This window comes from Nansenia antarctica (assembly GCF_963989245.1).
Source record: "Nansenia antarctica genome assembly, chromosome: 11".
Taxonomy (NCBI): domain Eukaryota; kingdom Metazoa; phylum Chordata; class Actinopteri; order Argentiniformes; family Microstomatidae; genus Nansenia; species Nansenia antarctica.
Window position 1 is genome coordinate 5,066,141 of NC_137681.1, and position 15,000 is coordinate 5,081,140.

Below are 15,000 nucleotides of genomic sequence, written 5' to 3' on the forward strand. Positions count from 1 at the left end.
CAGGTAAAAGGTACATACAGAGTTACAGATACAGATACAGTTACATTCCTATCTACAGATACAGATACATGACAATCAAACATACAAATGTGGAGCTAGAGAGTGGATGAATCGTCTTTTGGCTTGGAAAACTTTAATGGTTTTGGTAGAGGAGCCGCCTGAATTCACTATACCGGTTTGAGTTAATGGTGGAGCTCTAGGCTGTTACCATGGACCCCTGTTACCATGGGTTCACGATCAACTGAGACTCACGTCCTTGAGGGGGTCCAGCTTCCTCTGGCTCTGGTAGCCGGGCGTCATGGTGGCTGGGTAGTTGTACTCCCCCTGTTCAGTCTTCTCCTGCTCGTACTCCTGCTTGTAGGCGATCTGGAGGAACCAGGAAGTAGAACGTTGTTGTATTGTTAACACTAGAACAGCCTGTGAGTAAAGAAAAGTGTTATATCTTTGCACTCGATCAAATTTCAGGACCCTCCTTTCATGACTTTTCCTAGACATGTGCGTTCTACCACCCAGTATCCTTACATTTTCAAAATCACATCAGGATAAGCTAGTATAAAGCTATTTTGCTGTTTTTTTGTGTAGGAGGCAGGCTAATTTACAAGGCGTGCCAACTAGTGGTTGTTGTGTGTAAATAGCAGCTTCCCATTGTAAAGACTATGGCCATTTGACCCCCGAGGCGGCTCTTATAGTAGGTAAAAAAGGCACGGCTGCTCTAGTGTTAAAGGGGAGGGCATGATCAACCTTCTTGATGAATCTTGTTAACTCCTTACACAAGATGTTTACGGAATAACTTTTTATTTTCCACTAAAAGATTTCTGGGTCTGGGGCACGAGCAGCTAGATTTAGGACTGTGACCAAGTTGGGTTTTATGACTGCCGATTGATGTTTCAGAAGTGTACTGTATGTCACTGGATGAAAAGGTCAGGCCTCCATCGATAATGTATGGTCATTCATAATAACAATAAAAACAGTACATAACATACGGTATCATCTTAATCTTTCAATTTTAAAAGAGCTCGAAGCGTTTTTTTAATTCCAGGTGTGTGCAGGTTAAAGGTGGAGGAAGGACTTACGTTGCTGGCCAGTTTGCGGACCTTCATGGCGTGCATCGTGTTCTTGTCCATCCCCGAGCCTTCGTAATGACCCTTCATGTGGTTAGTGTACTTCTCCTTGTATTTGTTCTGTGGAAAAAAACATTGAAAGATTAGGCTAGCTACAGAGAAGGCTAGCTACATAGAAGGCTAGCTACAGAAAAGGCTAGCTACAGAGAAGGCTAGCTATATACAGTAGAAGGCTAGCTACACAGGTAGCGCTCGGGGTGCGTTCTCCTCACATCGCTTGTGTACTGGGCCATCTTGGAGGCGCTCTTGAACTGCGGCGTGTCGCAGAAGTTGATGCTGTGGCCTTTGGTGTTCTCAAGGTCCTTCTTGTACTCAACCTGCAAAAGCGGAGAGGAGAGTGAGAGGTGTGTGTAAGTGTGTGTGTGTGTGTGTGCGTGTGTGTGAGGGGGGAATTTCAATAAAAAAAACACTTAATTTTTTCTTCTATCATGACGACTGCCAATGGCCCCTGGCCTGAGCTAGATTACTCTTCCTGCTACGACTGGTGGATTGATGATTCACTTGCTTAGTCAAATGTATCGATTGTAAGTCGCTTTGGAATAAGGCGTCTGCTAAATGCCCAAAATGTAAAATGTAAACCTCAAAACCTCTCTATTAGTCCATGAGAAATGTCACATTGGAGAATGTGTTACAACAGATACTGTAGTCCAAGCCAGGTAGATATATAGACAAGCTGCTATTGCGAATTCTTTACCATAACCTTGAATCTCCTAGTTTGGGGATGATGTCACCATGTCTACATCTAGCCTTCAGTGAGACCCTCATGACATGTGACACCGTCAGAGCGACAGCTAGATGATTTGCGAGGGGATGTTGTTATTTGCCTACAGTGTGTATAGGTCAGAGGACTTTCTCTTTAGCTCATATCTTCCTGCCTCCTGCCCTTGGAGGTAAGTTACTGTACCGTCAGTCCGCTGGGCATGCCAAGGATTCTGGGAATGCGCATGGCCCGGCTCTGTGTCTGTCAGAGCCCACGACTGCATGCTCACACACTCGCACACACACACACACACGCACACACACACACACACACGCACGCACGCACGCACACGCACACACCCACACGCGCACGCACGCACACACACACACTCGCACGCACACACACTCGCACGCACGCACACACACACACACACACACACACACACACACACACACGCACCCAACCCACTCCTGTCTTGTCCTTGACCCCTGACCTCTCACCTCGCTGACCATCTTCTTGTTGGTCAGGCTGTTGTACTGAGACGTCCCCTGCAACTTCTTCACGTCCTGCTTGTATGTCAGCTGGGGGGTTAGAATAAGAAGGAGAGAAAGAGAGAGAAAGGTTTTAATAGGAGGAGAAAAACACAATCCGTGAGCTTAGAATTATAAGGTTCTATCTCCATTTTTGTCAAAATTTAGTTTTGTACATAATCTGATCCATTAGGTGTTTATTAATGCCTGTGTGGTGTTATTTTTAAAATGTTTAAATGTTTTAGTTAGTAATTAATAAAATACAAAGGTTCCATCTCACAAAACATAATGGAATGTAAAAACGTTGACGCTCTATATCTCTGAACTATCCTAAACGGAGATAGAACCTTATCATTCTAAGCTCACGAATCCACATGCATAACCCCTTTATCGGGCAAATAACCGTTTTTGGTAACTTCCGCGCACACTACAAATGGCGTCCCACTCGCATAACAGTGAGGTCAAATAGCATATGGTTTCCACCCAGACAATCAGCGAATCATGCTCTTTGTCAGCATATGCGTCATCATGGCATTTGACCAATCAGCAGAGGCCTGAGACATCTTGAAACCTCCTCTTTTTTTCTCTTTTTTTTTAAAGCGGCCATTTCGTCTCCGTTCGGTTCACTAATAACGGTGAAACTTCGAAAGTAACCATGGTAAGTTGACAAAACTCACACATTCTATGTTTGAATAGTTGTGCTAAATGATGACATGTGTGTTGTTTGCGGAGGACATAGTGAAATTAGTGAAATTACGGCATGAAAAAAGAAGGCACTATTATTAGTCATTCGCCCTATCCATGTAGCACCTAGCGTTAGCATAGAATGTCCGTGTGGTAAACTTGCAAACAAACGCGCTCACTCGAAGGGGTCAAAAAGTTAAAGTGGAACTGTGTGATATTTACCTGATGTATTATTATTGTTATTATTATTATGTTATAATGTTGCCAAAGGTTTGTAAAACACTATAACTTGAGAGTTGTGTTTAGTTAGTACAGCTGTAGTTTTGTATTGTGTACTACATAGTACTATATAATAATTATATGTTATGTTTGTGTCACTTTAGTCTTATTTGTATTTGGTGTCTGGTAGTTGTCTACATATAAATAGTGAATGACATTCTATTTGATCTATTTTGTCAGTTTTATGACCTTATAACAGTTGTTTTATGTTTTATTGTTTAATTTTTAGCACATGAGGATTTCTTCCAAGATGTTTTATGGCAAGAGGAGGGAGAATGTTATTGTGCCAGCCCACCCTGCCATCAGTGATGAAGAGGACGAGGAGGAAGATGTGGCAGATGTGGCAGACCCTGACTTTGTTCTGCCCACCCACAACCATGACCTTCCAGGCCCAAGTGACACGGGCCTTGGAAGAGCCAAGAGGAAGCGCATGCAGCCTGCAGTGGAGGTGTTCCAGGACAATGATGACGACGATGACGACGATGATGACGAGCAGCCAGCACCACAAGCCAAGAGGCCCACCAAACCCAGGAAGTCAGCAGCCAGGCCAACCACCTGGCACAAAGTTGACCTGGACAACGCAGCCCTGCCTGAATACCAGCACAACCCCCCGGACCACATTGAAACCCCTTTTCAATACTTCACGAGGTACTTTAGCCCTGAAGTCATTAGGCATATCACATACCAAACCAACCTGTACACCTCTCAAAAGGATATCAACACCACCTTCACCACCAATGAGGATGAAATAATGACCTTTCTGGCCATCCTCATCTATATGGGGATTGCTGAGCTCTCAGCTGTGGAAGATTACTGGGCCATGGAGACCAGGGTCCCTCAAGTTGTCGACCTGATGTCATCCAAGAGGTTCAGGTTGCTGAAAAGAGTTGTCCATTTCAATGACAACACCGAGCTCCCTGGCACCATCGACCGCTTCTTCAAGATACGGCCATTGTTTGATTTCCTCAACACTGCATTCAGGCGTGAGCCGCAGACACCCAAACAATCGGTGGATGAGGTGATGGTTGCTTACAAAGGAAAGACAGCCGGAAACCTGAGGCAGTATATCAAGTCCAAGCCAGACAAGTGCGGTTTTAAATTATTTGCCAGGGCCTCTGAGGATGGTTTTGTACATGACATGGTGCTCTACCAGGGCCAGACTACGCTGGAGGCCCACGGTGTGCCCATGACACCTCAACAACAAGCCATGGGTGTCACCAGCCAGATCGTCTCTGTCCTGGCGAGTACCATGACCTTTCCCACCACCACAGCCATCTTTGCCGATAACTTTAACTTTTTCACCAGCCTGGAGCTGGTGCGATACCTCAGAGACCAAAATTGCAGATACACAGGGACAGCCAGGGACAATAGAATTGGAAAGCCTCCAATCAAATCTGTCAAGGAAATGGAGAAAAAGGCTGTCCCTCGTGGTGAATGTGACTACACCATGAGCGATGATGGGATCCTGGCCGTCAGATGGAAGGACAACAAAACGGTCACTTTGTTGTCAACAGACATGGGGGTGGAGCCTATGTCCTCAGTCCTCAGGTACTGTCACTTTTATCTTCTTACTATGCTCCTCTTACTGTATTTTTATAATGTATGTAAAGCACTTTGAATTGCCCTGTTGTATGAAATGTGCTATACAAATAAACTTGCCTTGCCTTGCCTCAGGTACCGCAGCGAGACAAAGACAAAGGAGCATGTTAGCTGTCCAGCTGTCATCCGGACTTACAATGCCAACATGGGGGGCATTGACAAGAGTGACATGTTGGTCCACCTCTACCGCACCCCCATGAAGTCCAAGAGGTGGTACCTGCGCTTATTTGCATACGCTATTGATCTCAGTGTCACCAACGCCTGGATCGTTTACAAGCGGGACTGCAAGGCCCTTGGTGAGAATGGCGTGCCTCTGAAGAACTTCAGAATACAAGTGTTCAGGGGTGCCAGCAGGCAGATCACGTCTAGCTCCCGAAGAAGCTCGTCATCGTTGTCATCTCCTAACCCTAACCTGACCGTTGCTGTTGTCCCAAAGCCTGTCCGGGGACACCGCAGTCACACCCCAGATGAGGCTGTGCGGTTTGATATGTCTCTCTTCCATGCCCCTGTACATGCCCAACGCCAGACCTGCAAGTACTGCAGCAAGAAAGGGAACATTCTGAGGTCAAATGTGATCTGCAGGGTCTGCAAGGTCCACCTCTGCATGAACGCTGACCGTAACTGCTTTGTTGCTTACCATGCAGAATGAAGATGTGGCCTAATGCTATCTCATGTGTAACAAGTAATATGCTCCCAGTGTGGGAAATGTATATAATACATTTGGTTATTTGCTAAGCCAATGATAGCTGGGTCAGGTGACAAGGTTAGGGTCTGTGTGTTATTTACCTGATGTATTTACCTGTTGTGGTTGCGAATAGTAACCATTGCACTCTGCTCTGAGGTGTTTGTATAAGGTGTATATGTGATACACTCATGTTCTAATGCTCTAAAATACATATTCCTTTCACCTTATGTGTTTTTCTTGTATTTCTTATATATACACTTCTTGGATTTTTTTTTACCACGAACGGGCAAGGAACCATGTATGGTAACTTCACTGACCTTGATTTTGACAATGAAAAATAATATAAAAAATAAAATAAAAAATGTCTTCTTATGTTCCCCAATAACACTCTAGGGTTGAAATGTAGAATTTCAAAAAATGTCAATGAGTGCCCTATAAACGGTTTTTAAATGAGAGTTCAGATGTGTTGATTGATGATTTGTTTTTACCACGAACGGGCAAGGAACCATATATGGTAACTTCGCTGACCTTGATTTTGAAGATGAAAAATTATATTTTTAAAAAATTTCACTCAAGTAAAAATGTCTTCTTATGTCCTCCAATAACACTCTAGGGTTGAAATGTAGAATTTCAAAGTATTTCAATGAGTGCCCTATAAAGGGATAACCCATAGATAGTTAGTTTAGTAAAACAGGATGAGAAGTTGTTGTTTGACCCAGAATGTATTACGCTGCGTAAGGAAATAGAGACGATGTTGAGCTTTTGCAATAATGTGTTCTGTGTTGATTTTCCATTTCAGATTGTTGCTGATGTATGTTTCAAGGAGTTTGAAAGAGTCAGTGGTGGTGATGGGGGTCACCGTTTATTTGTATGGGAATGGTTGCATAGCTCCTGAGTGAGCACATACACGCAAAAGAAGCGCACTACTACACACTGTAGAGAAAGAGGGAGACACACACATTATGTACCCATGTATACACACATACACAAAGACACACACACACACACAGTATGCACGCATGTACGTATACACACACGCACACACACACACAAACACACACACACAGTATGCACGCACGTACGTATACACACACAAGCACACGCACATACACACAAATGTACCCATGTATACACACATACACCAAGACACACACACACACACTGTATGCACGCATGTTCGTATACACACACACACGCACACACATACACAAACACCTCACACAGTCTGGTCTAAATCGGTCTTGTGGAGAGTTTGGGGAGTGACAACATGGGATTCCTGGGGAGCGTCATCGGAGCGCTATTCCCCCTGACCCTGGCTTGACTTTTTTCCGGGCGACAACATGTAAAGATGACGGATGAAGGTGTATTTTGACAGACCTCCTTTCTGTTGTCTTTCTCTGGGCTAACACGCCGTGACCCAGGCAGCTCATACTGTCAGTGTGGCTCCACACATGTCAGTCACATGTCAAGACACTCGCTTTTCCCCTTTACTGTGTCCCCTAAAACTTCTATTGCCCCCCCTTGTACTGTTTCTCTGTTTCTCCAGTGTCTATATAAAAATAAAAAAATAAAAAGTCTAGGTTTAGAAGGAGGTTTTTTCCTTCTATCAATGGCCCCGGGCCTGAGCTGGATTACTCTTCCTGCTACGACTGGTGGACTGATGATTCACTTGCTTAGTCAAATGTATTGATTGTAAGTCGCTTTGGAATAAGGCGTCTGCTAAATGCCAAAATGTAATGTCAATCACATTTCAGCGCATGAAGTGTAATTGGAAAAGTGGAAAGGTAATAACGTAATAAGAATACATTGAAATGTTTGCGAAATTGCATTGGAAATTGAATACTGTACTGATATGTAATTCAATTGATCTGTCAATCCTCTGGGCGGTGGTCATCTTTAGCATGGGTCAAGCCCTCGTGTGCTAGATTTCTTTTACATATTCAACCTATAAGTTATATCTTAGCCCTATAGCTTTACAATTATACTGTAAAATTGTACAATTAAGATGCCAGCTGTTTTAAATATCTGTGATCGACAATTATTGGACGGTAAATGGTAAATGGACTGCACTTATATAGCGCCTTTATCCATAGCGCTTTACAACGGCCTCTCATTCACCCATTCACACCCACATTCACACACACATTCACGGCAAGCTACCATGCAAGTTGCCGGCCCGCTCACTGGGAGCAATTTGCTCGAACCGTCGATCTGCCAACCTTGCGATCATTAGACGGAGGCTCTACCTCCTGAGCCACAGCCACCCCAGCTAATCCAAAGCAGGGACCATGCATACACTGACAACATGTTGGTTCTGTACTCACAGTGCTGGCGTGGGCCTGGGCCTTCTTGGCCAGCGCGTACCCCGGGGTGATCATGGCCGGGAAGCTGCCTTTACCCCTCTGCTGCTCATACCGCTCCGTGTAGGCGATCTACAGCAGGGGGGGGACGACGACACACAGAATGAAGTTGAATAATAGTGGCCTGGCCTGGGGTGGTCCAGTGGTCTAGCACCGTGGTCTACAGTGCACACATATGCCCATGTCGGCATGGGTTCAAATCCTGCCCATGCTCTGCTGACACGCCCTCTCTCTCTTACATTCCTGTCTATATTCCCTATTTAAAAAATGGGTCAGTAGGTAGAAAAAAGTAGTAGTAGTAGAAAAAAATAACCTTGAAAATAAAAAAAAGAAGTTGAACAATGAAGGAATATGAGGTAAACCATAAAGGCTATGATGCAGTGCGCCCCGAGTTAGCATCGGTAGCATAAACTAGAACTCTACATCCAGTGTCTGTCTAAGAAATGTGTCATCAGTCTTCAAATGGAAGCTCTCCAACCATTCCAATTCTGTTTATCTTGGATAACCAAACCATGATTGACCACCAGTCTGGTGTTTCAGAGGAGTTGTAAACAGGACAGACGAGGAGGTGAATAAAGAGGTTGTTCTCCTGACCTGGCTGAAGTTCTCAGCGTTCTCCTTGGCCAGAGCCATCTCTGCTGTCCCGGCCTCCGCACACGCCTTCCCCTTCATCTCCTGCTCATACGACTGACGGTACTTCACCTGGAACACAGCAACGCCTCTGGTAGTCAGCACAGCGCGTGTGTGTGTGTGTGTGTGTGTGTGTGTGTTCTCCAAGAGAAAGGCTAAACAGTTAGCAAGGTATTAGCTCTATATCTGCTATTATCGGTAGCCACTCAATATGGAGACGGCGTTGCTTTTTGTACCCTTAGAGTAAATATAGTTTTACAGTAGTGCTGTTGTATCTGTTAACCCACATTTTAAACATCCTCTGTGTTAATATTGGATGTGTACGATGGTTGCTGTACAGTCACAAACGTAACTGAATGACTCTCAATGAACTGATTGCACTAGTGTTTATGTCCTTAATACACTTTGTATTTATGTGGACATAAATAAAGCATTTCAAATGTGTGTGTGTGTGTGTGTGTGTGTGTGTGTGTGTGTGTGTGTGTGTGTGTGTCCACCACTCACGCCACTGGCCAGAGCGCCGGCCTTCTTTGACACTTGGTACCCAGGCGTGATGTGGGCAGGGAAGCTGCCTTTACCCCTCTGCTGCTCATACTGCTCAGTGTACGCAATCTACAGCAGGAAGGGGGGAAACTCACATCAATACAAACAACGTCATCTTTTACTTGTTTTAAGAAAATCTTGGCCAGGGAAATGTTCTTGTTGGCAGATCATTTGGCTTATTTTAAGTAATTCCCCCATTTTATTGCTTGTTTTCCTTGTTTTTGAGAGCGGCCTTTTTGCAGTGTGGATAATCGACGCATGATTTGTGTTTCAGAGGAGTTGTAAACAGGACAGACGAGGACATAAAGAGGTGTTTCTCCTGACCTGGCTGTAGTTCTCAGCGTTCTCCTTGGCCAGAGCCATCTCTGCTGTCCCGGCCTCCGCACACGCCTTCCCCTTCATCTCCTGCTCGTACGACTGACGGTACTTCACCTGGAACACAGCCACACCTCTGGTAGTCAGCACAGCGTATGTGTGTGTGTGTGTGTGTGTCAACTCAGCACTATTGTAACTGACTGTTTTCATAATGTCAAAATGCACTGATAGTATGTCCTTTAGATATTGTACATGTATGTGGACATAAATAAAGCATTTAAAATGTGTGTGAGTGTGCACGCGTGCATATGCGTGTGTGTGTGTGTGCGTGTGTGTGTCTCCACCACTCACATCACTGGCCATGGTGCTGGCCTTCTTTGTCACCTGGTACCCTGGGGTGAGGTGGGCCGGGAAGCTGCCCTTACCCTTCTGCTGCTCATACTCCTCCGCGTACGCATACTGTGACGGGACACACAACGTGACAGGCCTTACAGGGTTAAACACATTTATTTTTATTGAATTATTAAAGGGAGTTGAAATGAGGTAAGCAATGCTATCTGATATCATTAGAATTCTATCTATAGCTGATCCATCTTTACAACATCACAGGGATAGGTCACAGTCCGATAGTCTTCCCCTCCTTCCTCACATCCTCCCTCCTTATTTCCTTGGAGGAGTACATCTAGTGGGAGGAACCGAAGGTCTTCTCCTCCGAGGTATTTTCAGAAGGGTTAGTGAATAGTGAAAATACCACCGCTCATTCGTTATCAAACTTGAGCTGAGGTGCTGGAACTGAAGAGTATCAGTAGAGTGCAAAATAACAGCATCTGCACACTAAAAAAAAACATAGTTTATTGCGAGCTTTCAGTCATAGACTTAAGACTTAAGGTCTATGACTGAAAGCTCGCAATAAACGAACTTTTTTTGCACAGTGTTTTGAGTGTGCGGATGCGGTTATTTTGCACTCTACAGAAAGGGTGAGTGAGGAAGGAGGTCGTGAAGAATAGGCGACAGACTATTATGACGCACCCATAGTGTTAACTACTCAATGTAAACAAACTAGGAGGGGACACACAATGTCACAGGCACGTGAAAAGGCACATGCTGTAACATCATGCTCCTACTGAATGTGATTGGCTGGTGGATGACTTACATCGCTGCTGATCTGTCCCTGGCTCTTGGCGAGGAGCACCTCGGGGGTGTCGGCCACAGAGGTGTACTGTGACACTCTCTCCTCGTGTCCTTTCCTGTACTCCAGCTGAACCAAACCAAACAAAAAAAAGGTACACCTTATTCAAGTTCCTGATTGTGAGAATTGACTTAATACTGGTTACACATCACACAACTATTATCAAGACGATTGTTTTATAGGACAGACGTTTAAAACAAAGTGTTTTATTTTTTAAATGTTAAAACAGTGAAATCTGATCATTATGTCACAGGTCAGTATCATGATTCATCAAGAAGAGATTTGGTGAGGCTGCATTCTCATTTTATGCACCTAGATTGTGGAATGCACTGCCAGTTTACATTAGGGATGCAACCTCAGCATATATGTTCAAGTCAAGACTAAAAACTCATATTTTTTATATTGCCTTTACATTACAAAATAATTTAATGATGATTATAATGATTGGAGCACTTTGAGCTGCAACATTTGCAGGAAAAGTGCTATATAAAAATATATTATTATTATATTATTATTGCCTGTAGAGCTCTGTTGGTGGGCCTACTTACTTGGCTAGCCAAAGCGTTAGCTTTCTTAGCTAGCTTGTACGCTGGTGTGATCATGGCTGGGAAGCTGCCCTTTCCTTTGGACTGCTCATATTCCTCCGTGTACTTCACCTGTCAATCAAACCAGAAGGCAGGTCAGCCACCTCACACTTAACCTCTAGGATGTACAGTGTGTGTGTGTGTGTGTGTGTGTGTGTGTGTGTGTGTGTGTGTGCATGTGTGTCTCTGTGTGTGTGTGTGTGTGTGTGTGTGTGCATGTGTGTGTGTCTCTCTGTGTGTGTGTGTGTGTGTGTGTGTGTGTGTTTGCGTGAGTGTGAGTGTGTGCGCGTGCATGCGTGTGTGTGTGTGTGTGTGTTTGTGTGTATGTGTGTGTGTGCGCGTTATCCATGCAAAAAACTGACATGTGTACTTGCAACGTGTGTGGCTGAGGAACATCATAAAAGGTGTGGATGCTGTGTTGCTTACATCACCGTGTGTGTATGTGTGTATGTGTGTGTGTGTGTGTGTGTGTGTGTGTGTGTGTGTGTGTGTGTGTGTGTGTGTGCTTACGTCGCTGGCCAGGGCGCCTCCAGACTTGGCATGGAGGATCTGGGGGGTGTCTGCTACGCTGGTGAACTGAGTCACTCTCTCCTCATGACCCCTCTTATACTCAACCTGAAACACAGTACATATGTAAATGGACTGACTTATATAGCGCTTTATTCCAAAGCGCTTTACAACAGCCTCTCATTCACACATTCACACACTCACACACCAATGGCGGCAAGCTACCATGCGAGGCGCCGGCCCGCTCACTGGGAGCAATTTGGGGTTCAGTGTCTTGCCTAAGGACACTTCGACATGTAGCCAGTTGGGGCTCGAACTGCCGATCTGCCGACCTTGCGATCGTTAGAGGCCAGCTCTACCTCCTGAGCCCCAGCCGCCCCAATACGTACACACCTGACTGGTCAACAGGACAGGACAGGTACTCACATCACTGATGGTCTTCTGGGCCTGGGACATTCTCACCATCTCCTGGTTGGTCACAGAACCAGAGTGCCAGCTCTGCTGTGAGCTCTGCTGTGAGCTCTGCTGTGAGATCTGCTGTGAGCTCTGCTGTGAGCTCTGCTGTGAGATCTGCTGTGAGCTCTGCTGTGAGATCTGCTGTGAGCTCTGCTGTTCAGAGGAGAACTGCTGTTGTTCAGAAGAAGAGAACTGCTGTTGTTCAGAAGAAGAGAACTGCTGTTGTCCAGAGAACTCTGCCTGGTAGCCCTGCTGGGGAATCACAGAATACAGAGTCAGAACACAGAATCAGAATCAGAATCAGAATACACAGAATCAGAACACAGAATCAGCAGCTGGTTAGCTACGGCTTCCACCATGATGCAGTTCAGTTACAATCCAGTTTCAAACCCGAAAAGACCAAAGACCCAATGCTCCCTAGGCGCTAACTAAAACCTGGTGGTCTGCTGTGTCTGGTTTGGGGGGGGGGTGGGAGGGCGGGGGGGGGGGGGTTCAGTGGGTGGGTGGAGTGAGGAATAAGATAGAGAAACGTTGATGATTTGGTCAGTGTACACCGCGTCAAAAGTTGATTACTCCAACTTTTTTGGTTAGACAGCACAGCAGAAATTGTGTTCCCTTTCCTTTTGACCTCGTTGACCTAACTTTGATGAAACGGGTAGAAAAGGCATTGTTAAAGTCAATCTAGGGTCAAGATTTGCCCGAATGCTTTGTAGCTAAAGTGGTATTTTATCTGTGCTGGATATCAAGGCCCACTCATCCTAGACCAGAGAAATTCTTGATTTAACAAATTTCACGCACAGACAGACAGAACTGCAAATATTGATTTTATTCTCTTGCAGCTTTGCCGCTGGGGTTTTTCAGGAGAAATGAAGCAGAAAGCTTTCGAGGGAAACTAACCCCAGGTCTTTTGAGACCCTTCAAGGGTTAGATGGCAAGGCTGAATGGAAGGGAGAGAGTATGGTTTGCAAGCCCATTTTATGAACTCCCAATCCTATTAACACTAGAACAGCCACCATTTGAAGAAAAATGTTGTATCTTTGCACTTGATAACATTTCAGGACCCTCCTTCCATGACTTTTCCTAGATATGTGCGTTCTACCACCCAGTATCCTTAGATTTTCAAAATCACATCAGGACAAGCTAGTATAAAGCTATTTTGACGTTTTTCTGTGTAGGAAGCAGGCTAATTATTAACAACTTTACTAGTGGTCGTTGTGTGTAAATAGCAGCTTGGCATTGTAAAAAGGGTCAAAACCCCCAAGGTGGCTCTTTTAGTAGGTAAAAAAGGCACGGGACTACCTATCCAAGTCTCTCTTTCATGACCGCTGAAGGAAGAAAGCTAGTTGCTGTTGGGACGTGGTTACAATCCAGTTTCAAACCGAAAAGACCAAAGACCGATGCTCCCTAGGCACTAACGTCTGGGGGTCTGATGAGTCTGGTTTGGGAGGGGTGGGGGGAGGGGGGATGTGCAGTGGGTGGGGTGAGGAATAAGATAGAGAAGTTGATTACTCCAACTTTTTGCCTTCAGGAGGGGGGAGGCTCACCTGGCTGGCCATGAGACTGGCTAGTCGAGCCTTCTCCATCTCCATGGACCTCATGTCATAATGGAACGTAGACATGTACCGATCCCCATCCTCACGGTACTTCAGCTGTGGCAAACACACACACACACAGACACACACAGACACACACACACACATAGACACACACACACACACACACACACACACACACACAGACAGACACACAAACCAGTTAGTCCAGCACAGTGACCACACACACATACACACACACACACTTTCAGGCGAATACACATTCTGGTACTATGGATTAAATAACAAACAATGGTCACAGATTACATTTAAAAGATTTTCAAAAATAAAAGGATCTTGTGTCCAATTATAGGACTAGCTGGCACTCTAGGATTTGAAATACCATTTGACCCAGGTCTGTTCTAAACTATTCATAGAATCCTGACATTGCTGGGACTCTCTGAAAATGCACAGTTGGATGAGTGATGTCACAGGGCCATCCATCACTACGGTTCTGTTGAACAGACTGTGACAGTTTGGATAGGAAGGATGATATCAGGTTGCCCAACCATTGTTTAGCTAAACCAGACACCATCTTCTAAACAAGGTGCCATGTGTTGGTTACATATTTATACTCTCTAACATATCTAAATATACCCTAGCTGGAATATGAAACCGTAGTCAACGGATGTATATGTCTTATTTCTGAATATGTTTTCACATGTGTACCACGAGGTTATGAAGTTTGTTCCTACTAATCTTTAAAGGGGTAGTTGACCATGACATTTGGAAATTTGGTTGATTGTTTGTTGGTCTGATTTGTCCTTGGCTTGCAACTGTTCCTGTTCTCTGCTCTGTTTTTGTCTTGTCATGTTTAATGTGTTTTAACTTTTGTATTTATTTTACTCCCTACCCCCCTACCGCCTCAAAAGGCTGTGCCTTTTGCCAGGTCGGCATTGTAAATAAGAATCTGTTCTTAATTGTCTTGGTTTGTCTGATGTTTGTCTGATGTTTTCATTCCTCAAGTGGTATAATGTCCAGATGATTCCACGTTCAATCAATCTATCTACATAATGAAGCATCCAGGTGCCACAATTCCAAGAGACGCACCATCTAACATCTTTGACTTTGGTTTCAGAGTGAACTCTCTCCGTATTTACATAGCAATTACATAGGTAAGTATGACAATACTGTGTGTGTGTGTGTGTGTGTGTGTGTGTGTGTGTGTGTGTGTGTGTGCGTGTGTGTCGGTTAGAGGGCCCTGCCCCGAGCTTTGGCCCCTGGCC

General features: G+C 44.8%; 1 protein-coding gene across 1 annotated transcript in view; it reads right to left on the reverse strand.

The window, feature by feature from the left end:
- nrap (nebulin-related anchoring protein) overlaps positions 1 to 15,000 on the reverse strand; it is a gene marked incomplete at its 5' end in the record, with an annotated part of 41,763 nt that overhangs the window by 23,834 nt on the left and 2,929 nt on the right. Inside the window, 14 exons of the mRNA XM_080541902.1 lie at positions 253 to 366; positions 1,074 to 1,181; positions 1,334 to 1,438; positions 2,322 to 2,402; positions 7,923 to 8,030; positions 8,553 to 8,660; positions 9,093 to 9,200; positions 9,456 to 9,563; positions 9,798 to 9,905; positions 10,600 to 10,704; positions 11,184 to 11,291; positions 11,730 to 11,834; positions 12,153 to 12,434; positions 13,727 to 13,831. Of these exons, the coding sequence (XP_080398028.1) occupies positions 253 to 366; positions 1,074 to 1,181; positions 1,334 to 1,438; positions 2,322 to 2,402; positions 7,923 to 8,030; positions 8,553 to 8,660; positions 9,093 to 9,200; positions 9,456 to 9,563; positions 9,798 to 9,905; positions 10,600 to 10,704; positions 11,184 to 11,291; positions 11,730 to 11,834; positions 12,153 to 12,434; positions 13,727 to 13,831 (1,653 nt within the window). The remainder of the gene's footprint in view (positions 1 to 252; positions 367 to 1,073; positions 1,182 to 1,333; positions 1,439 to 2,321; positions 2,403 to 7,922; positions 8,031 to 8,552; positions 8,661 to 9,092; positions 9,201 to 9,455; positions 9,564 to 9,797; positions 9,906 to 10,599; positions 10,705 to 11,183; positions 11,292 to 11,729; positions 11,835 to 12,152; positions 12,435 to 13,726; positions 13,832 to 15,000) is intronic.